The sequence below is a fragment of the Melozone crissalis genome, unplaced genomic scaffold, assembly GCF_028551555.1.
Source record: "Melozone crissalis strain CALT ecotype California unplaced genomic scaffold, PUWL_Pcris_2 ptg000019l_1, whole genome shotgun sequence".
Lineage (NCBI taxonomy): Eukaryota > Metazoa > Chordata > Aves > Passeriformes > Passerellidae > Melozone > Melozone crissalis.
Window position 1 is genome coordinate 5,933,968 of NW_026535797.1, and position 20,933 is coordinate 5,954,900.

At 41.9% G+C, this 20,933-nt stretch overlaps 1 protein-coding gene across 1 annotated transcript in view; it reads left to right on the top strand.

Moving 5' to 3' along the window:
• EIF3A (eukaryotic translation initiation factor 3 subunit A) overlaps positions 1–18,090 on the top strand; it is a 29,675-nt gene extending 11,585 nt beyond the window's left edge. Inside the window, exons 11-22 of the mRNA XM_054277129.1 lie at positions 266–451; positions 2,613–2,960; positions 3,198–3,302; positions 5,046–5,159; positions 5,429–5,551; positions 6,284–6,437; positions 7,360–7,544; positions 9,240–9,328; positions 11,746–12,533; positions 14,176–14,350; positions 14,768–14,937; positions 16,826–18,090. Coding sequence (XP_054133104.1) covers positions 266–451; positions 2,613–2,960; positions 3,198–3,302; positions 5,046–5,159; positions 5,429–5,551; positions 6,284–6,437; positions 7,360–7,544; positions 9,240–9,328; positions 11,746–12,533; positions 14,176–14,350; positions 14,768–14,937; positions 16,826–17,067 — 2,679 coding nt within the window. The 3' untranslated portion in view covers positions 17,068–18,090. The remainder of the gene's footprint in view (positions 1–265; positions 452–2,612; positions 2,961–3,197; positions 3,303–5,045; positions 5,160–5,428; positions 5,552–6,283; positions 6,438–7,359; positions 7,545–9,239; positions 9,329–11,745; positions 12,534–14,175; positions 14,351–14,767; positions 14,938–16,825) is intronic.
• The last annotated feature ends 2,843 nt before the right edge of the window (positions 18,091–20,933 follow it).

Consider the following 20,933-nt stretch of genomic DNA (forward strand, 5'->3'; position numbering starts at 1 on the left):
TTTCATTGAATCATTGAAAGTTCAGCCTCTTCCAGTGATTTTGGTTTTGTTGTTGTTTGGGGATTTTTTTCCTAAACCATAGAAATAAACCTTCATTGCCAGTGCTGTTTTTCTCCTACTAATTTGAGTGATATAGCAACATTTTTTTTAAGTTATTTCTGCTTAGAGCTTCTGTTGACTCATGGAGATCATAAGCAGAACAACAGAGAAATTGTTCAATAAAAAATACAATCCTTTTTCTTCCCTTTTTTCTGTTTTTGCAAAGGTTCGCCTTGATCACACAACCCGGACACTGAGTTTTGGTTCAGATTTGAATTACTGTACTAGAGAGGATGCTCCCCTGGGCCCTCAGCTGCAGAGCATGCCTTCTGAGCAGATCAGAAACCAGCTGACTGCCATGTCCTCAGCTCTGGCTAAGGCTCTTGCAGTCATTAAGCCTCCTCACTTAATGGTAAGTCGTTTAAAGTCTTAGGAGAGTGTTGACAAAGCTTATATTTTAATGAATGTGTTTTCTCAGATTAGACATTTTACTTTCCTTTTTTTCAGCTTAGTGCTAATCAGTTTCTTGTGCTTTTAAAGAAGTCATTCTTAAAAGCACTCAGCTAGTTAGTTTCTGGTCATAACTAAAATATGACAAAATGTACACAAGAGGCCTGAGTTTAAAATTTCCAGTCTTGCAAATACCTGCTTTAGGGTATAACAAATAATAACTGATAATATGTGAATTATATTACAATAATAACTGAATAATATGTGAATAATACAGAACTAGGATTTGTTTAAAGTTTTGCTACATTTTTGGAAATCCAAGAGCCTGCTTCATTTATTCTTCCTGGAGAAACTGTTGTTGTGAAAAACCTGGAATGCAGCTTTATAGAGCCAAACATCCCACAGCTCAAGAAATGACCTGTCTTTGTCACTTCTTTTCCTCCTCCCTGGGGCTCTTGGCTTCGAGGTCAGACTCACATTTCAGGTTTTCCAGAGCTCTGTAGCAGCAAGGTGTAAATCAGTCTCAGATTTCCAGCATGCTTTGGTCGTGGCAAATTAAACCTTCACTTCTTTTACTAGAGTAGTATTAATTTTTTCATTTGTTTCAGGTTTATGAAAGATTTCATAGCTGATAAATTAGATATTTGTTCCACAGGGGAAAAAAGGCTTATAGCAACATGTCTAAGTTAGATTCTGTACAGATTGAAATACTAAGGGATATTCTTAAAATCTAAATGCAGAACATAGAACTCTATCATGGCACCCAATGCTCACTTTATTATGTTAGCTTGAACATACATTAATGATTTTATAGTGTTTAAGATAAAAAATATTTTTATATAGGTTTTCCCTTAAAAATATTTGATTTGTGATGGGTATTAGATTTTCATTTTGAAAGAAAAAACATGCTTTAACTATACATCCATGGATAGAAATGGCAATTAGTCTTGGACTTGACATGTAAGTACAGTTAGTAGCTGAATTAAACATAAATGCTCCTCATTTAACTCATTAGTGGTCATTACACTTGTAAAATTGGAGAACAGTATCAAGGTTAATATCAATCTGTGTGGTTAGAGAAGCTACAGAACAAGTTGATATCCTTTTTTCCTTCACTATGCAGGTCAAAACCTTCCATTTTTGTCAGTTGCTTAAAAGCTTTTAATTTGTCATGTTTCTAATAATTCACAAAACCATTAAATTTCTCTAAAGTTTTTTACTTTGGTGTTTCTGGCCCCTCCATTTAGCTTTAAATGTGTGCAGATCTGCAGCAAAGTATGGATGTTTCAGTGTTTTTGCTGATTGCCCTAGAAGTGACAGGCTACTAAAAATATCCTGTGGGTGCTCACATTTCAGGAGTAGCATGGCTGGGGGAGTGTGGGAGCTGATTTGGGCTGAATGCTTGGCTGGACCCATGGAAATGGGCAGTCACTGAGCTGGCATAGTGGCACCTCCTTGTGTGTACAGCGTGAATGTCCACAAAGAACTGTGGGGTGCTCTGGGCAGTGCTGGGGGTGGGAAGGCTGATTATAGAGCAGTCTGTGTTCTAGTGTCTAGTAGCCTAGTGGTTTTTATAAAATAATGAAAATCTTTTAAATATAATGTTTAAGTCGTTGACTTGTTTTTTAATCATCTCACAAATAGTGTTTTTTATTAATTGGGATACATTTTTCTTCTGTTGGTGTGTTTGGAAAATAACAAAATTGAAAAGAACAGCTTTGGTGAAATACAGGACGTGTGGTGATATGTTTGTAAACACATACAGAGACAAACAAGATTGGCCCACACACCCATTCCAGTCAGAGATTTCAATATCAATAACATCTGGGTGTACAATATTTTTGGACAGAAAATGCCAAATTGTGATACCCAAACCATGTTGCAGAATATTGTGTTTTACAGACAACTTTCTCCATGTGCACATGGTTCTGGGCAGTTGGCACTGCCTGGGATGCCACTTGGATGAGTGATTGCTTAGATTTGCCACCACAGCTGTACTTCCATTCAGTTGGCAAGTTGGGAGAATAGAATTAACTTTGCGTTTTTCCTTGAGAAGCACTTGCTTTGCTTACTGCCTTTTTAAAGGATTTTTCACATGAGTCTTATTCTCAATTTCAATGCAGCAAGAGAAGGAAGAGCAGCATCAGCTGGCAGTCACTGCCTTCCTGAAGAATTCCAGGAAGGAGCACCAGCGTATCCTCGCCCGCCGTCAGACCATAGAGGAGAGAAAGGAGCGCCTGGAAAGTTTGAACATCCAGAGAGAAAAGGAGGAGCTGGAACAAAGGGAAGCAGAACTGCAGAAAGTGAGGAAAGCTGAGGAGGAGAGGCTGCGCCAGGAGGCCAAGGAGAGGGAGAAGGAGAGGATCCTGCAGGAGCATGAGCAGATCAAAAAGAAAACTGTTCGGGAGCGCTTGGAGCAGATCAAGAAGACTGAACTGGGAGCCAAAGCATTTAAAGATATTGATATTGAGGTACAGGATTTATTGTTGCAATGGGGAGTTATTTTGTTATTTCAGTGTTACATTGCTGGGCTACCTGAGTTTCATAGGTTTGTACTGCACTAGTCTTACAGTCTCTCCTAAACGTGAGACAATTAAGTAAACTTTAGTTCTGGGTTTGGTTAGGACCATTTTTACTTGAGGGAATAAAGACCACCTTTTGTGGGAGTTTTGTCTCCTTTTTGTATTGATAACTTTACTTGGTTGTAGGATCTTGAAGAATTGGATCCTGACTTTATTATGGCTAAACAAGTGGAACAACTGGAAAAAGAAAAGAAGGAACTTCAGGAACGACTGAAGAACCAGGAGAAAAAGGTACAAAGTAGGAAGGGTAAAAATGTCCATACAGTTTTTTAGTGACTGTGATCTGTGTTGATACATATATGTGCATACACACGTGTATATAATACTGGTGTTGGAAATGTTTGAAACTAAAGAAAGGTAAATGTTATATACCAGTTGGGTCTCTGATTTCGGTGCAAAATTTGATGTTCTCATTAATGTGGTTGATTTGAAAAGGGACCCTTAAGCTGGATGTGAACTGAGTCTTAGTTGGGAAGACTTGCAATTAAAAAATGTTCAGAACAGGTTAAATGTTCAGAGAAGGAGAGCCCATGACGGAGAAGTGAAATTAATGAATGGTGTTAGTCCTCACTGAAAGAGAGGAAACTCCACTGCTAGAGCCCTCCTAGATGGCAGAAAAGGATCTGTCTGAAATGTGGGTATCTATAAAAGTGTGAGAAATGTGTAGTAATAAATAGAAACACACCACCTGGGCAAGGTGAAACTCAGCCAGGGCTTCCTGCTCCATTAGGAATGAAACAGGGGTTCTGTGGTACAGTTGGTGACTTGGGCCACTTAAAACTGATTTGAAGAAAAATGGCAAGTAGGAGGTGGCAGGTTAGTTAGAAAGGTTCCAGTGAGGATCTTGGACACTGCAGGCCTGTAAAGCTGTTGCTTACACTGGACAGAGGAGCAGAATAATACATTACCAGTAGAATTAGTAGTCACCTGAGTGAATGTGATCTACCTGGGAAAGTCAGCACAGCTTCTGTAAAAGGAATGTTAGCAAGGGCTTCCTCTTAGAGTTCTCTGAAGCTGTCAAAGCAAACATGACTAAGGCTGATCTGATGGGTGCAACTAAGTTGGATTTCAAAAAAAGCTTTTCCCAAAGCTCTTCACAAAAAAACCCAACTTAGTAGTGTGACAGAAGGAAGTCTTTGAATTATGTTCTGGTTAGATAGATTTAAAAACTTTATATAGGGAAAGCTGGGGAAAAATCCCTCAGTCTTTGGCTTTGCATATTAAATGATGGGCTTCAAACTTAACATTCTTTGCCAGCAGTGAGAACTTGGTTCCTCTGTATTTTGATCACTGTCTGCAGTTCTGGTCTCTTTATGTCTAAAAGGATGTGGCTGAACTGGAAGTTTGTCAGGAGGCCAACAAGAATTATCAATGATGAAGATTGGCTTCTGTGGGGATATTGTCTGTGTAAAATAGTACCCCTCTGTCAGATTTCTAGAGAGAGGATGTGGTGCCAGTCTGTAAGAGTGTACCTGTTGTAAGAGCTGCTGGTGGGAGCAATTGTTCTTGCACTGCCTGCAATGGATAGTGGAGTGAGAAGCATCAAATGAAGCCAGCAGGAGCCGTGTTCAGAGCTGTTTGTAGGTAGAAGTTTGATCTTCATGCTGTGAGCCACAGACATGCAGGAGTTCTTTCCAAAGTACATTGTTGTATATGAAAAGCTTTGAGCTCAGGACAAGAGAGGAAACCCACTGTTTAAAATATAGAAGTACTTTCAACACAGGAAATGCTGGGAGATGAAAATGGATGATGCTGAGAGAGAATTTGATGTGCCTGTCTCCATTCCTGCATCCTTGCCTGGGAGTACACTTAGTTGCAGTGGTAGAGGCAGGTTCTTGGTTAGGCTGACCTTAGATGGTCCAGTGTGGTTGTTGCTATTTTGCCATAACATATCAGCTATATTGGAGAAGTCTCCAGAAATCAGGGGTTTATGTGTGCATTATCTCACACTAAAGATGTGTTACCTTTACTCAGATTGACTACTTTGAGAGAGCGAAGCGCTTGGAAGAAATTCCTTTAATAAAGACTGCTTATGAGGAACAAAGAGTGCATGATATGGAGCTGTGGGAGCAACAGGAAGAAGAAAGGGTAAGAATTTTTTGTTCAGTTGATAAAGTGCATTAGCAATGCATGAAAAATAGTGGGGTTTGCACTGTTTTCTTTTTCCAAAAAAGAAAGATTGAAGTCTTTACATAAATTCACAAATTGTTAGCTTTGTGATTTCACTGTTTTAGTGGACAGCAATTTCTTCTGTCTTTGCTTTGAATGAGGAAGAGAAAATTTCACCTTCTAGTGTCTGGGGTAGATTGAATCCAAATGTATAGTGAAGTTATACTTTGTATATTTTCTGTTGTCAGATCACCACCCTGCAGCTGGAGCGTGAGAAAGCCCTTGAGCACAAGAGCAGGCTCTCCAGGATGTTGGAGGATAGAGATTTATTTGAAGCCAGGCTCAAGGCATCACGACGAACAGTTTATGAGGTACGTGAGATGTGGCATTCCTAACAAAGTACACCCCTAAAGTGACGAACTAAACCTGATTCTTCATCAAACTAGAAACAAATTAGTATTTAAAATGGTTCAGAACTGTGGAATTGCTGATTTTCTGCTTTGACTTTTAAATTAAATCTCTTGCACCTGTTTCTAGGTAGTATCACTTAAAATTTTTGACAGTTTCTGCAATAGCTTATATGGAAAATAAAAGAGGGGTAAATATTTATTTCAGTACAGCTATTAGTAAGGGATCACTGGGTGTCATATAGGCAGGCAGCTGTGTTTGCCTGTTTATACCTTTGAGTATTTGGCTATGTGACAGTAAAAACTGGCTTTACCAAAAAAAAAGCAGAAGAGGTGTTATGTTAATATAAATTAGTAACTGCATATGATTCTTTGCAATAATAGGGAAAAATTTGGGTAATGTGTTTTGGGTACAGATAAATTATTATTTAGGCAATTCCTTTCTGAAAAAGCAGATAAAGGACTAATACTGTACATGATGATTTGTTTGTGTCTTTCTTCTATGCTAGAGTATATTCTTTTATACAAAATCAACTACAGAAGAGTTTGGCATGCCAAACAGCTCATTTTTCAATAGAACAAAATTACTGTTGCAGTTGTTTTGAGTTTCTGTGTAGCTTTATTTACCAATTGTGTAACTGCCTAGCTCTCAGACATTACAGTGTGGTGTTCTGAGGTGTTTTGTTGGCATTTCAGGATAAACTGAAGCAGTTCCAGGAGCGGTTGGCGGAGGAGCGGCGGAACCGTCTGGAGGAACGCAAGAAGCAGCGCAAAGAGGAGAGACGCATCACTTACTACAGGGAGAAGGAGGAGGAGGAGCAAAGGCTACGGGAGGAGCAGCTGCTTAAAGGTGGGATTGAGAATCCTTCATCCTTTGCATCCTTGAGCCTTCCCATTTTGTAACACGGCTAGTGTCTGGTTTTCCTGTTTCATGAGTTTGGAGAAAGTCTTTCCAACTTCCAGTTGGCGCACCTTCCCTGCTTACCTGTGCAGCAAAGACAGGAAGGTAAAGCTTTGTAGCTCCTAGACATGAGTGAAGGAGGAGATAAAGTAAGGGAGGCTAATGAAAAAATGAGTCTTTGATTTTAGCCTATAGTTGGAGTTCTGGCCACTTGTTTGTGCACATCTTAAAGAGAAAAGAACGTTGGTGTCAGATCAAAAACTCCAAAATTGTAAATGACTCACAGACCTTTCCTTGTGAATTGTTGTGTCTGATAGCCCTAACAGCCTGTTTCAGGGCTTTAGAGGAGAAGAGGTGGTTGGCAAACTGCAGGATGAATTTCTGCCCTATTTGTCAGTTGGAGGTTGAAGATTTTATGCTTCTGAGTTCCTCACAACGCAGTATTTAAAAAACAAACAAAACCAGAAGCAGTCATGAATATCAAATTTCTGACACTGTTAGCTGATTTTTTTTGGTTTGACTTTTTCTAAAGGAGGGATTCTCTGCTATGTTTGAGGTAGTTGCTGATATCTTGGTTGCTGCAGTTAGGGTATGTACATTGAATTAACATACAGGTATTGGAACTTCTTTCTTGCTGGTTGTTCAAGATATTAATGGATGTATCTTTTCCTATTGCTTTTGAGTTAGGTGACTTGCAGAAAACAGGTTCTGTGGTTAGCTAAACACATCACACAAAATGCTTGTATTTTTAAGTGTTTATTTTTTATAGAGTCCAAGGAGAGAGATTGTGTTGTGGAGCCCCTCTGTGGATGCAGCAAAGCAATGGAATTTGTGTGGGTAACAAGTTCTCTGTGTGTCTCCAACTGTGCAGAGCGCGAGGAGAAGGAGCGCATCGAGCGCGAGAAGCGTGAGCAGGAGCAGCGGGAGTACCAGGAGAGGGTCAAGAAACTGGAGGAGCTGGAGAAGAAAAAACGGCAGAGAGAAATGGAGATCGAGGAGAGAGAGCGCCGCCGAGAGGAGGAGAGGAGAGGGCTGGATGACCCATTCTCAAGGAAGGTGGGTAACTCCTGCAGGTTTGTTCCTTTCTGACTGCTCCTTCTTCAGTAGTTTATTTGAAATAAGGTGTTAGCATTGCAAAGTCATAGGTTAGTTTATTTATTCATTTCTTAAGTTATAATGTGAGTGGCTGATTTAATAGTTAAATTACTGTCACTTAGTTTCAGCTCACCATCAGGATCTGGAAACTCTAGTTTAGCAATAAAATAAAATAAAGAAATTACCTGGACACTAAGATAGCCAAGCTGTTTAAAAACTAAATTAATAAAGACTAAAATGAATATTGGACAAAATTTTCTTTAATATAAAAGAAGGAAAACTATTGGAAGCAAGTGTAGTAACTCATGCAAAAGTCAGAAATCCATGTGGATATTGAAGGAAAACCATCCCCAGATTAAACATAAAAGCATAGTTTTGTATTTTTTAAGAAATATGCAATAGCATCAAACCAAGATGTGTGTGCAACTTTCTCTTTACAAATATAACTTGGGTTGGGAGAATTTGTTACCCAACCCAACAGGAAATAAAACAACAAAATTATTTGGAAATGTTTAATGTTTTAAAAGAATGCAACTAAGTACCATAAGCCTTCTACACTCCCACTTTTTCAGAACTTACCTTTCAAGAGAACTAGTTTTAAATTTCATCCCCCACAGCCTTTCTCTTTGTTTAATACATATTTCATTGAGGAACACTATGAAGATAAGTTATCAGCTTGTATAAATTGTTTTGACAGTCTGTCAAGTAAATAATCATGATGGGTATTTTTCACATAAGAGGTCTTGGGCACTTGATTACATGGAAAAGCTGGCTCAGGTTCTGAGAGAGATCCCTGTACCACTCCAGAAATTCCATTTGCAGTTTTGGGATTCTTTGCTCACTGTTGGCTTTTGGAGTAATTTCAAAAGAATTTAAGGAGACAAAGTAGTGGATATATAAGATCTTGGTTAAGCTGTGTTGACAAATAAAAGCGCTTTTCAAAGAGGGGTTTAAAACTGGAATACCCTTCTTATAAAGAGGTTGTGTGATTATGTGAAATCAGGTATTTTGGATGGTTTGGCTAACTAGTTCTGGAATTAAGGCATAAAAATCCATTTAAATTATTTGTCAGGCAATGGAGAGAGACACTTTATTTTTAAAAAATACAGATTGATTATTGCTCTGCCTTGCAACCTGTAGGAATCACTAATACCTCACCTCTTCTGTGCACTGAGTAGTGGGAACAAAATTGTTCTTGCCACAGAGAGCTTTCAGTGTATTCAGTTACATTTCCTGATGAGATCAGAAAGCATAAAAGTAAATAATTACTTAAGTTCATTTCTGTTTTATAAAAGCCCAGGAAAAGTGAAACTGTTAAAACATCTCTTTTGTGTCAACAGGTAGTGGCTGTGGCTGACTGTAGCTGTTGTTCAATTGTTCATACACTTCTCATAAACTTTTTAGTGTATTTGCATATATCCTACCCTACCTATAAAGTGTGTGGCACAAGGGGAACCATGTTTTTGTTTGAACTGCAGCAGAAACAATAAAGTCAGTTCAAACCATACTTTAGTTACTCAAACTCCTGACAGTTCTGTGTTCTGCAGTGTGACAAGTGAGTTTTTATGACATAACATGCTCAAGGGTGAATTATATGTTGAAAATCTTAGTTTTAAACATTCAAAGAGAATGTTCCTAATTTCTCTTGGCATGCAGGAATCTCGTTGGGGTGACAGGGAGTCAGAAAGCTCCTGGAGAAGAGGAGGGGAGCCGGAATCTGAATGGCGTCGAGCACCAGTGGAGAGGTAATCAGGGCTCACCAAGCCCCAGTTACATTGGATCAATGGAAGTTCCCATTTTGGTGCTGAAGCTGCATTAACTGAGTCATATCTCATGCCTCTACATCTCTGAAAGTTACCTTCTATTAAAACGTTGCTTTGTAAGGCTCTCAGAATGAGAGAGAGGTTTTATCTTGGAACCATGCTCAGATAACATTCCTGTTTTATTTGGCTTAGATATGTGAAGGCAAGCAGACACCTTCTGTGTGTGATAAACAACTTGCTTCCTTGGATTCCTTTCTAAATTAACAACTTCTCTCCCACTCAAACATTGGTGTCAGTTGTGTAAATACAGAATGGAGAAGAATGACAAGCAAGTACAGTGTTCCTGGATGATGAAATTCTGAGATTTTCCATTTAGAAAATTGATAGTAACTGTGCAACTCCTAGAGCAGAAAACACATGCCATAAATTGAACTTAAGTTCTGAAGAGCTGTATTGAACAGGGAGGGATAGATTTCTGAAGGAAGAATATTATGAATGTACTTTGAACTTTAAAAATATAAAAAAATCCACATTTGTTAACATTTATTTTGGATATGTTCACTAATAATGAAAACTGTTTATACAGTTGTAGAAAACAAGATTTTTAACATTTGTCTGTTTTTCTGCTTCACATCAGGATGAGCTGTAGCTAAAAGTATTTCTGATGGTGCACATCTAGTTGTTCTTGAAAGCCTGTGCTGATGGAGATAACACTGCTGATTCCAATTGGCAGTGTGTTTTATTGCTTAATTAGCCTTGCAGGTAGATAGATTTTTGTAAATGTCTAACCCTAATTTCCAGTACAGCAGTTTAAATCTATTACTGCTTGCTCTGACTCCATTGGAAGCAAGTTTATTGACGCTTTCTCTCTCCAGTAATTTCTTATAATGTTTTAGAAGGACATGATCTCTATAAACAAAATAGAATTCCATCTTTCCTTAAAAGCTGTGTTGCCATTCTTGGGGGTGATCCACTTTGTCATGAACTGCAGAATCTAACAATTGGATGAAGCCTTTGACTACAAATATATTGCATAAGCTGTGGTGCCCCATCCCTGGAAATGTTCCAGGCCAGGTTGGACAGGGCTTGGAGCAACCTGGGATAGTGGAAGGTGTCCCTGCCCATGGCAGGGGGTGAAATGAGATGATCTTCAAGGTCTCTTCCAACCCAAACCATTCTGTGATTTTGTGAAGTGTTTAATTTTATTTGTATGCTTCAATGGATTTGGTTTTTTCCACACAGAGTGATGCAGCTTGTCTTAGTCATTTCTCATTCAACTTTCCAAGAGATGGATTAGAGCAGAGGTAGTTTAAAAGTAATGGTTTAAAATTAGATTTTAAAATCCTAAGACACTGAGACAGTATCTGAATGAATTAAATACTTGTTCATCTGATAAACATTATAACCATTCTTCCACATGTCTTTTATGGTAAAATAATCAGATTTTTCAAAGGGGAAGATTATCCAATTTGAGTCTAAATGGAAATTAACAATCTCCATGTCTTGGTTTTTACCTCACAGATCAATGATAATTGCATTCTCCCTTATTCTTCCAAACCCAGGAAAGGCACTGCTTGCTATTCCTCAAAATTCTCAAGACTCTTGAGTTGTCACAAACTGTTGTCTCTTTGTTCTCACCTCTTCAAGTCCTACATCTGCTGTTTCGTAGCAAGTCATTGCTAGTTTTTTGTTTACATTTTAGTAGCATAGTGGATTTCTAAACCTTGGGGTGTTCTTTCTGTTGTGTTTTGGTTTGGGTTTTATTTTTTTTAAATCCCTGAGATTCAACCCCAGTGCAGCTTCTCTTCTCCTGCCAAGAAGCAGGTACCAGTACATTTCTGTGATGTTCTACTTCTTGGTTTTTTGGTTTTTTTTTCTTTTATTTCTGAGGAAGGTTAATTTCCTGAAATAAATTAATTTGGTGACAAAAACAGGGTTTATGGTCTAAATATATGTTTAAAATCTTGTAGACAGCAGATGTAATGGTGTGTAGGTTGGCATGTGCTTGGAGAGAGGGATACTTAATTGATGGTTGTGGGGTTATTTGGTATTGATTCTTTCAGACTTAGGTCAAGTTTGCCAAATTAGGCTTAGTGTAGAAGCAAGCCCTCTCCTCTGTGGTGTTGCAGCAGATAACCAACAGGGGACTGTCCAAACTGTAGTTTGAAAGGAGATGATGAACTGCTGAGACTTTACTGGAGCTGTAGGGACAGTGACCTGCCGCTTTCCCGTGACAATGAAGGGCGTTAAAAGGTGCATTTGAAACTGCACTCTTTGTGTTTGGAGCGACTCATCAAGTGGGTGCAGTCAGAAATGGCTTTGAGGGGTTTGCTGCTGTTGATGTAAAGCTTTCCTGGATGCCACCCTCCACTTCTCACGTGTTCCCTGTGGTTTTGCAGAGACTGGCGTCGAGGAGATCCGCGAGACGATGACCGACCGTTCCGCCGCGGGGACGATCTGCCCCGGCGAGGGGACGATATGCCCAGGCGTGGTCCTGCAGATGACAAGGAGCGTCCTCCAGAGTCAGCAGAGGACAGGCCACCTAGACGGGAAGGGGACGAGGACAGGCCCCCGAGGCGAGAAGGGGATGAGGACAGGCCCCTCAGACGTGGCTTGGACGAGGACAGGCCGCCCCGCCGTGGTTTGGATGATGACAGAGGAAGCTGGCGAGCTGCAGATGACGACAGAGGTCCCAGACGTGCCCTGGATGATGACAGGCCCCCCAGACGTGCCCTGGATGATGACAGGCCCCCCAGACGTGCCCTGGATGATGACAGGCCCCCCAGACGTGTCCTGGATGATGACAGACCACCCAGACGTGCCCTGGATGACGACAGGCCCCCCCGGCGCGGCTTGGACGATGACAGAGGCAGCTGGCGCGCGGCGGATGACGACAGAGGGCCGCGGCGCGGGCTGGATGATGACCGGCCGCCCCGGCGGGCCCTGGATGAGGACAGGCCCCCCAGGCGTGCCCTGGATGATGACAGGGGCAGCTGGAGGGCTGCAGATGACGACAGGGGGCCCCGGCGCGGGCTGGATGACGACAGGATGGCCCGGCGGGATGAGGACAGGGGACCCTGGCGCAACGCGGACGATGACAGGCTCTCCAGGAGAGACGATGACAGGGGCCCGTGGCGTGGCGGTGAGGACTCCAGGCCAGGCCCTTGGAGACCGTTTGGTAAACCAGGTAAAACTTAGAAACAATAATCCTCCCTCCAGAGTATCCTCACAGATAGTGAGTGTAACATACTTGGTACCAGAGGTGGGAGAATCAGCTCTGAAAACATCTGGATTAATTTGGCTTATGTGGACACTCCTGTGACGGTGTTCACAGGGGTCTTAGGATGAGGGAAGAGATGAGGATCTGACTCCATGTTTCAGAAGGCTGATTTATTATTTTATGATACATATTATATTAAAACTATACTAAAAGAATAGAAGAAAGGATTCATCAGAAGGCTGGCTAAGAATAGGAAAAGAAAGAAAAACAAAGGCTTGTGTCTCAGACAGAGAGTCCAAGCCAGCTGACTGTGATTGGCCATTAATTAGAAACAACCACATGAGACCAATCACAGATGCACCTGTCGCATTCCACAGCAGCAGATAATCAATGTTTACATTTTGTTCCTGAGGCCTCTCAGCTTCTCAGGAGGAAAAATCCTAAGCAAAGGTTTTTTCAGAAAATACCATGGCTACACACTCCTCCACTTAGCATAATTAAACCTTTTCATTTGGTTGAAGTTTAAAAAAATTGCTTGTGTGGAAGATATGTGAGGCTCACACTTAACACTGGTCACTTCCCTGTGTGCAAAAGCAAATTATACAAGTTGAGTGCTCTGCTGGGAGCATTCTCACAAGATTAACATACCTTGGACTCTTTCCCTGCCACTTCCATGTGTCTGAAGTTAATCTTCTAAAGGAAGATTTTGATACTTCATTCAAGTGGGTGTGGTTTTGATAAGCCCTTCCTGTGTGTACAGAGATAAAGTTTTTAACATTCCCTTTTTGTTTTTAACTCTTACTGAGAGTCCTGTTAAGAGCAGAGCTTGAATTAGATGACCTTCTGAGGTCCCTTAAAATCTAAATTATCCTTCTTGTATTGTTTATTTCTATTCTTAAGTGTCATTGGTGGTTTCTAGAGCTGTTTCTGATTCTTCTCAGAACTGTTGATGACATTTGAATGTTGGTATTATTTTGATTTACTGGTTCTTTTCACTTATGTATTGGCAGGCACCATGTCAGCTTCCATAAACACTAATCATATAATCCAAACCTTTAGAAAACTTACTATAAATATCAAAACTTGCACTCCAGTTTTTCCTATTTAAAGCCTAAGCAAGCTACATAATAAAGAACTCCCATTCATGAATAACTGAGCAATACTGCATGGTGCACTGTGTTAAGTGGACGGTAACAAAAGTCATATTTTAAAAAGCAGTAAATTCTTTAAAAATCTGCTTCCTTAAAGTCTCCTCACTTGTGGATTTTCACAAAGGAATCTGCTGTCTGGGCTACACCCTCTGCTACTTCTTGCACTTGTTTTGCACCAGACCCTTGTGGTTTCTGGCTGAAAGCTGCAGGGTGCAGCCAGCTCTGCTGAATTGCAGCCCTGTGCATTGCTGGCTTTACATTTAGCAGCTTGCACAGTGTTTTCTCTGTGCCTCCCATGTGCAAGCTTCCTACAAACATCTTGAGTTGCATCTTCAGGAGGCAGAACTTGAAGAACCGGTTTCTGTGACGGTTTCTGTGATGGAAGTAAAGGGTTCTTTGTCTACAAGAGAGATCAGAGGTCACTCACAAACTCCTTTGACTCTGTTTCTTTCTTCCAGGGGGGTGGAGAGAACGAGAGAAGGCTCGTGAGGACAGCTGGGGCCCTCCCCGAGACTCCAGACCTTCGGGAGACCGTGAATGGGATCGAGACAAAGATCGGGATGAAAGCGAGAAGGAGCGGGAATTTGACAGGGAGAGAGATTTTGATCGAGACGATCGTTTCAGGCGTCCCAGGTCTGACTGCTCTGTTCAAGTACTTCTAGAATGTTTCTGCCAAAAGAAAAAAGGGCTCTGCTGATACAGAAATAACGTGGAATTGCTGAGTGAAAGGAACAAGGTTTAGTTTGTGTGAAACTAAGCACTTTAGGGCAGCAAATGGATATAGGGGCATTTTGGGGCCTTTTTGGTTTGTTATTTTTAGGATGATATCTGTTTACAGGAGGAATTCCACAATGCTTAAAATACTTTTAATTTTTTCTTTTTAACCTGTTATCAAGAGAATTCCATGTTAGGCTCCAGGAAAACAAAACCAATTTTGGAAGTATGTTAAATATACACCCTGTAAATATCTGTGTTGTGATTTATTACTGCTCCTTTCCATAGCAAAGATAAAAATCCTAACGTTTTGTTTTATGTTCTGTGTGGCCAAAGGGATGAAGGCGGATGGAGGAGAGGGCCAGCTGAGGAAACTTCCAGCTGGAGAGATTCGAGTCGCCGTGAGGAGTGGGACAGAGGTGGCCGTGACATGAGGGACCGGCGTGGTGACGACAGGGAGCCGCCCCTCAGGAGAGGGATCCCCCTGCGATCCGAGCGGGAAGAGCGTACGTTCCCTTTAGTGTCCCCAAAGTCCTGCACGCTGCACAGAGCCTCCCTCTTCCTGACACTGCCAGGGGAATAGATTTCAGCTTGTCTTTAAACTGCCTTTCCATAAACAAAATAATAAACAGCACCTTTGGCATAATAGGGAGTTCTTCAGGGAATCTTAACTATTTCTAATTGTGGTGTTTTCCATCTTCGTAGCATTTCACTTCTACAGTAGGAGGATAGCATTTCAAGTATGCACTTCTCATAGGATTGTGTTCTGGGTGTATGTAGTCCTTATGTTCAGATTATCAAGACAGACATCTCAGAAAGTAATTTCTTAAAATCATTAAAATGTGACAGAAATATTTGTGAATGAGGGTTTTACACTATTAATGGTATTAATTTTGATGACAGACCTGTATTAATTTCATATATTTATTAATCCTTTGCTGTGTTCTAAAAATAGAGTAACAGCAAATCCATTTAGCCTGGAGGGACCACCACATCTTCCAATTCTGGCATTCTTACCTTCAGAATATTATTTTGTCTGCCCCAAATGTGGGTGTTTCTGCACTTGGGAGCAGGCTGGAACAGAACGTGGCAGCAAACATAAGAGTGCGGCTGAACGTTCCCTTTAGTGTCCCCAAAGTCTGCACAGAGCCTCCCTCTTCCTGACACTGCCAGGGGAATAGATTTCAGCCTGTCTTTAAACTGCCTTTCCATAAACAAAATAATAAACGGCACCTTTGGCATAATAGGGAGTTCTTCAGGGAATCTTAACGATTTGTAGTTGTGTTGTTTTCCATCTTAGTAGCATTTCACTTCTACAGTAGGAGGATAGCATTTCAAGTATGCACTTCTCATAGGATTGTGTTCTGGGTGTATGTAGTCCTTGTGTTCAGATTATCAAGACAGACATCCCAGAAAGTAATTTCTTAAAACCCTTTTCTTAAAACCCTTTCCTTAAAACCATTAAAATGTGACAGAAATATTTGTGAATGAGGGTTTTACACTATTAATAGTATTAATTTTGATGACAGACCTTTATTAATTTCATATAATTATTAATCTTTTGCTGTGTTCTAAAAATACGCTAACAGCAAATCCATTTAGCCTGGAGGGACCACCACATCTTCCAATTCTGACATTCTTACCTTCAGAATCTCATTTTGTCTCTGCCCCAAATGTGGGTGCTCCTTGGGAGCAAGCTGGAACAGAGCATGGCAACACAGAGATGCTGCTGACAGAAAGGCAGAATGTGCTCAGTGTGGAGATGATTTTTTTTAATGTATCAAGAAGTTTTGGGATTTGACTTCTTGGCATCTGCCACAGCTTTGTTCACACACAGCTGGGGGGGCACTCTTAGCATCCTTTTGGTGGAAAGGAACAGTTTTTCTTACAGTAAAGGGTGGTGGATGCTATTACTAGTGGAGTCATGTAATTCAGTACCATTTTACCTCTGATTCCAGTAGGCTGAAGAGCAATTTCCTCTCTTTTAGTAACAGCGAAATTTTCCACAGATGTTTTTAGGTCAGGATTTTTCTGTTTTCAGAATTCAGTCATTTCTAAGGAGACACTTTTGTGATTTTAATTCTGCTAATATAAGAATATGTTTTTACACCATAAAACCACATACAGCAGTAGATCATTCTTACTGCAGTTGCTGTGTTTTAAGATGACACTGGGCTTGCTCACCACAATCCCAGACCTGAAAAGAGGTTTGAGTAGTTCTGCTGTACTTTCCTATAAAATCACAACGTCTATTTGGCCATTGTGATGGTATTCCCTGTTGTCAGGGCTGAGGATCAGTAAACCCCACTGCCAGGGTGGGGGCTGTTTGTTGGAGCTCTTGCAGGCTGCTGCTGGAGCGTGACCGAGTTGTTTTTCTTTCTCCCCGCACCGCAGCGAGCTCGTGGCGGCGCGCCGACGACAGGAGGGAAGAGCGCGGCGAGGAGCGGGAGCCGCCGCGGCGCTCGGGCCCTGCTCCTGCTGCTCCTCCAACCTCTGCTCCCCCAGCAGCTTCCAAAGAGAGAGAAAGGGATGGGGAGAAGGAGAAAGGATCCTGGAAGGCAGAGAAGGAGCGTGAGCCCGCACGCCGCACTAAAAACGAGACAGACGAAGAAGGGTGGACCACTGTACGACGTTAAGTGGGAATCACAGAGTTTAACCGATGTTTTAGCTTTGATTTGATGGAATCCACAGATTATATTTGTGCTTATAAACATTCTGAATTTGGAATTCTTTAACCAATGTTTTGAGGTAACATGAAAGCATGAATTACTTACTCATATAGATTGATCATGCACAAAACTCACAGCAGAAGGTTGGAAATTGAATGCCAGGTTTTGAGATTTCAAATGATGCTTATTTCATGGGTCATTTGTTGCTAAAATAAAAAGAAGCAAGCCCAACAGCTGTCTTCAGTACAGCTTCTCTTCTGCACCAAAAACAGGCTGCCCTTTTTATTTTTAGTCTCTCTTAGTTTGGAATGGGGTATTATTGTCACAGGACACGCATTTGAAAACGCCTCTGTTCACACAGTGGAATTATTGAAAAAGCAGAGCTAAAAGAATTTGCATAATTAGCCAAAAAGTAGAAAAGCCCTCTTTAAATAGGTATTTTTGAGGGCAGGCTGTTTCTGAGATATTCTATCACTATCTAAATTCAGTAAGTTGTTTAAATTTGAATTGAATACAATAAACATTGTGAATTAGCTACACTGGGATATTTTCTGTAGATTTACTTGAATACATAATACCTCTGAGGCCACTTTGCAGTCATTGTTCCAGTAATGTACACACTGCTGCAGTGTACAAATCAAACTTGCAGCTTTTACAATTTGTGTTTTGGTAAGCATATGGCTATGTACTTTCTGTTGCCAATATCACAACTGCTTTTTCCATTACTGGATAATTCATGCCTTTCAAGGATTTATAAATATTGTCATATTTAAAATGTGTGGTTTTGGAGAAATTGTTCAATTTTCCCCCCAATTCTTTGTCTTCAGGGTCAATTCTTTCCCTTTCCAAAAAAGTGATTTGTAGTAATGGCTGTGTTGACTTTAAAGCTGGGGTGCAGTAACAACAAGGAACAATCTGGTCACACTGAAGCCAACACAGAACTTGCTGCTGTGTGTTTCTTCAATGATAAATAAACAAGTTAAGGAATTAGCTGCTGCAGTGTCTTGACTTTTTGGTGAGTCCTGCACCATGTGTTCATGCAGAACAGCTATTGAACAACCATTTTCTGTTCTCAGACCTGTTCTGTACCTGCTGAAGGAGAAGGTGAGAACACCTGGGCTAGTTTCTCCCTGAGAAACCTGGTGCATGAACAGAACTTGTAATACTCCTCTTGTCCTTTTCCTGCCCTCTTCTGGGTTATCCAGGGCCAGTAGTTTTCTTGGGAAAACCTCGCTCTCAGAGCCATCTTCTCAGGGCTTGATTTTTGTGTCTTTGGATCCTGTCATTGCTGGTTGAATCACAGGACTCCTTCAGAAGTAGTGTTTTCTAAGCATAAAAAAAAAAAAGTATTTTTTGTTCTTTATACAGTCCCAAAAAGGATGGAACTAGAGACCAGCAGCCATCCAGTAATGGTGCTTACTGGATCTGGAGTAGAGGTGCTGCTGTTCTTCAGCCACCTCCTGCTGTCCTTGCATTCTGTGTCACTGAATGCTGTTAAAGGGGACACTGCTGGCTGTGGAATTCCTGTGGTCCTTAGAACTGTGCTTGTCCAGCGTGGTTTTGAAGACCTCTGAGGCTGAGGACTGTACAACTGTTCTGGGAAGCCTCTTCCAATGCTCGCCTGTTCCAGAGTGAAAAATCAGTGTCCCAGAATGGTTTGGGGTGGAAGGGGACCTCAAAGGACATCCAGTCCAACCCTCAGCTGCAATGAGTAGGGACATATTCAATAGGTCATGTTGCTCAGGGCTTGAATGTTTCCAGGGATGGGCATCCACTCTTAGGGCAATTTGTGCTACTGTTTTCCACCCTCATTGTTAAAAAAACCTCTTATATCTAATCTGAATCAACCATCCTTCAGTTTATAACCATTACCCCTTTTCCTATCACAACAAAATCTGCCAAAAAATCTGTGCCCATCCTTCTTACAGGCAGGCCCCCTTCAAAGGCCACAGTTAGGGTTCTGTGGAGCCTGCTCTCCAGGCTGATATACCCCAGCTCTCAGCCTTTCCTCACTGGGGAGGTGCTCCAGCTCTCTGGTCATTTTTGTGGCTCTCAAAAGGTTTAAACCTCTCTCTTTTGGCTTCTACCCTGTATCTCTCTGCTCACTGTGCACTACTGTGGAAAGCTGGAATTTTCCAGAAGACTTCCTAGTAGGAAATGGGAGACTGCTGTGAGGTGTTCCTTTTTCCAGGCTGAACAAGCCCTGTGCCCTCAACCTTTCCTCCCAGGTGTGTGCTCCAGCCCTGGACACTGTGTTGGTCCTCTGCTGAACTCACATTTGGCTGAGTCCTTGTGTGGGGGCAGTGGAAGCCCAAAGAGCACACAGGAGAGCTGGGGTGAACTGAGGGGGACACTTCCCTTCTGCAGGCTGGGATCCAGGCCCACACAGTTCAGTGCCCAGCTCAGACAGCCTGGGCTCTGCTGGTTCGTGCTCACCTTTTCCCTGTTTGTGCCCCCAGCCTGGCACTGCAGGGCTGCTTCCTTGGCTGCCCTGCTCCCTCCTGAGGTCAGCAGGCTCCTGTCCATCCCTCTGGCCAGCAGCCCTGTCCCAGCTGTGTCCCCAGGGCTGGGTCCCACCTCAGTGCCGTCCTGTGGCTGCTCCAGGCCTGGAGGATGTTCCAACCCAGCCCTGCCCACGGTGCTGAGCCCAGCCAGGTTTGCTGCCCCCTTTGTTAGGTGGGCTCCATCCTGAGCTGGGTGCAAGGACAGTGTGTGAGGCAGTGCTGAAAGCCTTGCTAAAGCTGACATGAAGAACATCCAGTGCTCCTTCCCTCATCCACAGAGATTTTTTATTGTAGAAGGCAGGTGAGCCAGGCATGGCTTACCCTCAGTAATTCCATTCTGGCTGTTCCCAGTTGTCTTCTGCACATCCCCAAAAAGATGTTCTGAAAGGATTTCCTCTGATTCTCCCAGGAACTGAAGTGACACCACCTGGCCTGTGCTTCCTCAGATGGTCCTTTCAGCCTTTTATCACAACATTTGCCTTCCTGCAGCCTTGGAATGTGTAAATAGTGATTTTACCTTCGGTTGCACAGTTTTAATTGTATCCACACAAAGACACTTCCACACAGGGATGGGAGTTAGTCATCCCTGCACCAGCTAAAGCTGCTTCCCAATCTGTGTTGTTAATTTGCATTATTTGAGATTGTGGCAATGTTGTCAGTGAGTATTACATTCTCAGGGCTGGGCAGTTTGGGAACAGGCTGGGGAGATGTGAGCTTTGCAGGCATGCCAGGGTGTTTATTTTATTGCTCGATCTGTTTAGACACAATACTGACAGTGATCAAAAACCTCTGCTGACCAAACCCAACAGCTCAAACCTCCATCTCCCGCCATCATTAAACAGGAACACAAAATTTGGTTACCTGAAAATGTTGCCAAATGAGTTCTGTGTCAATCTTTGCCTTGTTTGAGTCATGTTCCCTTAAACAGCTACATTTTTCAGTGAACCTTAGAAGAACACAAACTGTGACAGGCTGTGTTTAGAAGGCAGAACTTAAGGCTGCTGCTGTTTGAATGGGTGCAAATGTTGCTGGATTAAAATAAATCTCCAGCAGGGCAGTGTCAGGTATGACAAGTGCTGTTTCCTACCTACTCCAGGAGCAGTCCAGACACTGACCCAGGCCATGGGCAGGGCCAGCAGGGTCCTCAGCAGAAGAGGGGCATAATTGGCATTATATTTAAGCTTTACCTAGAGTGCTTTACCTATAAAAACTAATATTTTCTTACGAAATCCACATTTATGAGAACTGGCAGGGTGCAGTGGTGTTGCTCCTGACTGGGCACAGCCACAACTGCAGCCCAGGACATGTCATGACTTTGGTGACCTCAGT